The following is a 3,242-nucleotide window of genomic DNA, read 5'->3' as shown; positions in this document are numbered from 1 at the left end:
TGGTCCCGCAGCCGAGGCTCTCCGGGGCAGCTCCACCAACTTCCCCTTCTGGCCAGTTACGTACCCCCACACAGACACACTTGTCCCTTCCCCCTCATCTACCCCCACCCCACTACTAAGTCCCCTGCCCCCCGCAACCCACAGGTGGATTGGATGAGCCTGGCCTGGACCAGATCAGTGCCCGAGGGGACCAGGAGGAAGATGTGGACTTTGAGCGTGGTATGGAACCATCTGGGCCCCCGCCCCAGCCCCCCAGGCTGGCTGTGACCTCAGCTAACTCCTATTCCCTCCCCCCGCCCCCTCCCCCATAGACCTGCTGACGGTGCCCCCAGGCTGGCAGCGCGGTGTGGACTTCCAGCCCACAGGTGAGGGTTCTGGGGGTGTGGGGGGCTGTGGTATTTCTAGGGGGCTCTGGGAGGTGTATGAGCCCCTCTACGGGGGTCTGACACTTCTGGGAAAGACCTGGGGGTATAAAGAGGGGTTGAGAGGGGAGCATGAGGGTTGGGAGTAGGGGTGGTATTTTGGGAGGGATCTGAGTGGGGCTGAGTAGGACAGACCTCCTCTGGATCCCCCAGCATCCCACAATCCTCTGCCTCCCTCCTTTAGTATCCCACTAATTTCCTTTGGGTCCTCCTAGTTCCCAGCATCCCACAATCCTTTTCTGGGCTCCCCGGTCCCACCAGCATCCCACAAGCTATCTCTAGGAGCCTCCCATTCCCCCAGTATCCCAGAATCCTCCTCTGACCCCTCCTCCAGCATGCCAGAATCCTCTAAGACTCTCCAGCCCCACTAGCATCCCACACATCTCTTCTGGAGCTTCCCCAGTGTCCCACCATCCTTCTCTGGGTTCCCTGAATTTCCATCCTGCACCCAGAATCCTCCTGTCTGCCTTGCACCCCAGTGTCCTACCATTTTTTCTCTGAGTTCCCCCCTGCACTCCCGTTTTGCACAATCCTCTGCCCCCCCCCTGCCCCTCACTTGTTCCCCTAGCTACCACAGTCCTTCTCTGTGCCCCTCCCAGCCTCCCCAAGCATCCCAGAATCCTCTGGGCCCCTTCTGGCTCCCCCAGCATCCCATAATCCTCCTCTGAGGTCCCCCAGTTCATCTAGTATTGCACAATGCTCCTCTGCAGGCCTCCCAGCATCCCACAATCTCTTGTGCCCAGGCTGCTTCCTCTCTAGGGCTGTCTGTAGGTCTTCCCTGTGCCCACCTCACCTGCTCTCCCCCCAGCTGCCGGCTCTGCCCCGGGGCTGCTGGCCCTGCCTGGCCTCCTGGAGGCACTGGACACCTGGGACCTGGGGGGCTTGGGTGATGAGGCTGGGGGGGCGGAGGAGCAGCCCAAGGGGGCCAAGGATGCTCCCAGCCCCACCCCCAGCCCTCGCCTAGCCCGCACTGACAGCCTGGAGGAGCTGGTGATGAAGGTGAGGGGGGCAGCGGGGATCAAGGTGTGGGAGGAGCTGGAGAGATGGGATTTAAGGGGGCTGGGGGAGCCAGGGAATCTTGGAGGAGGATTGTGGGATACTGGGGGAGCAGATAAATGTGGGATGGTGGGAGGGGCAGCTCCACCAACTTCCACTTCCCCGACACTGAGTGGGAATGCTGGGGGGGACCGTGCACAGAGGAAGATTGTGGGATGCTGGGAGAGTTAGAAGACTTAAGAAAGACTGGGTTACTGGGGGAGCCAGGGGACCACAGGAGGACTGTGGACGTTTGGGGGGACACGGGAGGATTGTGGGATGCTGAGGGACCTCAGAGGAAGACTGTGGGATGCTAGAGGAGCAAATAATTATGGGGTGTGGGTGGGGGAGGAACAAAGAGGAGCATTGTGGGATGCTGGGGGTTCAGGAGGGGCCGAGAGGATTCTGGGATGCTTGGTAGGGTGGCCGGAGGGGGGGAACCCAGAGGAGGCTTGTGGGATGCTGGGGAAGCAAGTGGGGTGGCGGGGGGAAGGTCCAGGTGAGGGTTCAGGGGGCAGTGGGAGGTCACTGGGGGTTGAAGGGGTCAAGGGGGAACTGGGGGGTCTCCCCCAGGCCCTGACCCCCCTCCCCCCACAGGAGGTGACCCCGAAGTCCAGCACTGCCCCCCCAGCCCCTGCGCAGCCCCCTCGGGAGCAACAGTGGGCCGTGGCCGTGGATGTCTCTGCGCCCGTGGATGACTTCTACAAGCGTGTCCCTGACCCTGCCTTCCGGGTACTGTCCGTACACCCCCCCACCCCCAACATTTGGGCTCTCCCCAGCTTGGGGGGCTGCTGGGGGCCTGGGTTCTTTCTGGCTGTGGGACACTCTGGGAGGGGATGAGGGGTTTGGGGGTTCACAGCAAGGGGGGCTGGGAGCCCAGATACCTGGGTTCTCCAGCTTTGGGGAAGGGGAGGAGATCCTGGATACTTGGGTTCTTTTCCAGCTCAGGCTGTTGGAGGAAGGTGGGGCTGGGAGCTTGGACACCTGAGTTACTTCCCCATTGGGGTTGGGGTGTGGGGCATGACAGCAGGGGAGCAGTGGGTTCCCTAGGGGGACACTGGGGGGGTGCTGTGCTGTGGGTGGGGCTGTCTGTCCAGCTCACACGCCAGCCCCACCCCCATGGCAGATAGGGCTTCGGGGGTGGCAGAGTGCCTCCTCAGCCCCGCTGTGACTTGGTTTCCCCTGTCCTGCGCGGTGCAGTGGGCGTTCGAGCCGGATGCCTTCCAAAAGCAGGCCATCCTGCACCTGGAGCAGCACCACTCCGTCTTCGTCGCCGCCCACACCTCGGCCGGCAAGACTGTGGTGGCTGAGTATGCCATTGCCTTGGCCCAGCGCCACATGACACGGTGAGCCCCGCCCCCTGGGACAAGCCCTGCCCTGGCTCAGTACCACATGACCTGTTATGGCCCGCCTACTTCTGAGCCAAGTCCCAGCCCCTCAACTGAGTCCCACCCCCTGGCCTAGCATGATGTCATCCTGGCTCAGGAATGGGGGAGAGCCCCCACCCCGCCTGCTGCCCGCTTGAGTATGATATCACCCTGGCCGAGGGTTGTATGTTTTGGTAAGCCCCACCCATCCCTGGACCAAGCCCCGCCCCTCCTGGGCACAGTATGATGTCACTCTGGTCTAGGGTGACAGTTATTTGGTGAGACCTGTTCTTTGGGCCAAGTCCCTCCCCCTTCGAGTATGAATCTGTCCAGAAACGCACGACTCAGCAAGCCCTGCCCCCCTGTGCTAAGTCCCATCCCCCACCATACCCCACTGGCTCACTCCCTTGGCCAGCAC

The 3,242-nt window shown here is 62.4% G+C and overlaps 1 protein-coding gene across 1 annotated transcript in view; it reads left to right on the top strand.

Moving 5' to 3' along the window:
• SKIV2L (Ski2 like RNA helicase) overlaps positions 1-3,242 on the top strand; it is an 18,444-nt gene that overhangs the window by 2,788 nt on the left and 12,414 nt on the right. Inside the window, 6 exon segments of the mRNA XM_025192865.1 lie at positions 5-56; positions 145-219; positions 312-365; positions 1,231-1,421; positions 2,055-2,189; positions 2,658-2,803. Of these exon segments, the coding sequence (XP_025048650.1) occupies positions 5-56; positions 145-219; positions 312-365; positions 1,231-1,421; positions 2,055-2,189; positions 2,658-2,803 (653 nt within the window).

The sequence above is a fragment of the Alligator sinensis genome, unplaced genomic scaffold (genome assembly GCF_000455745.1).
Source record: "Alligator sinensis unplaced genomic scaffold, ASM45574v1 scaffold184_1, whole genome shotgun sequence".
Taxonomy (NCBI): Eukaryota; Metazoa; Chordata; order Crocodylia; family Alligatoridae; genus Alligator; species Alligator sinensis.
Note: the sequence above shows the minus strand (reverse complement) of the source record. Positions and strands in the feature narration are given on the sequence as shown.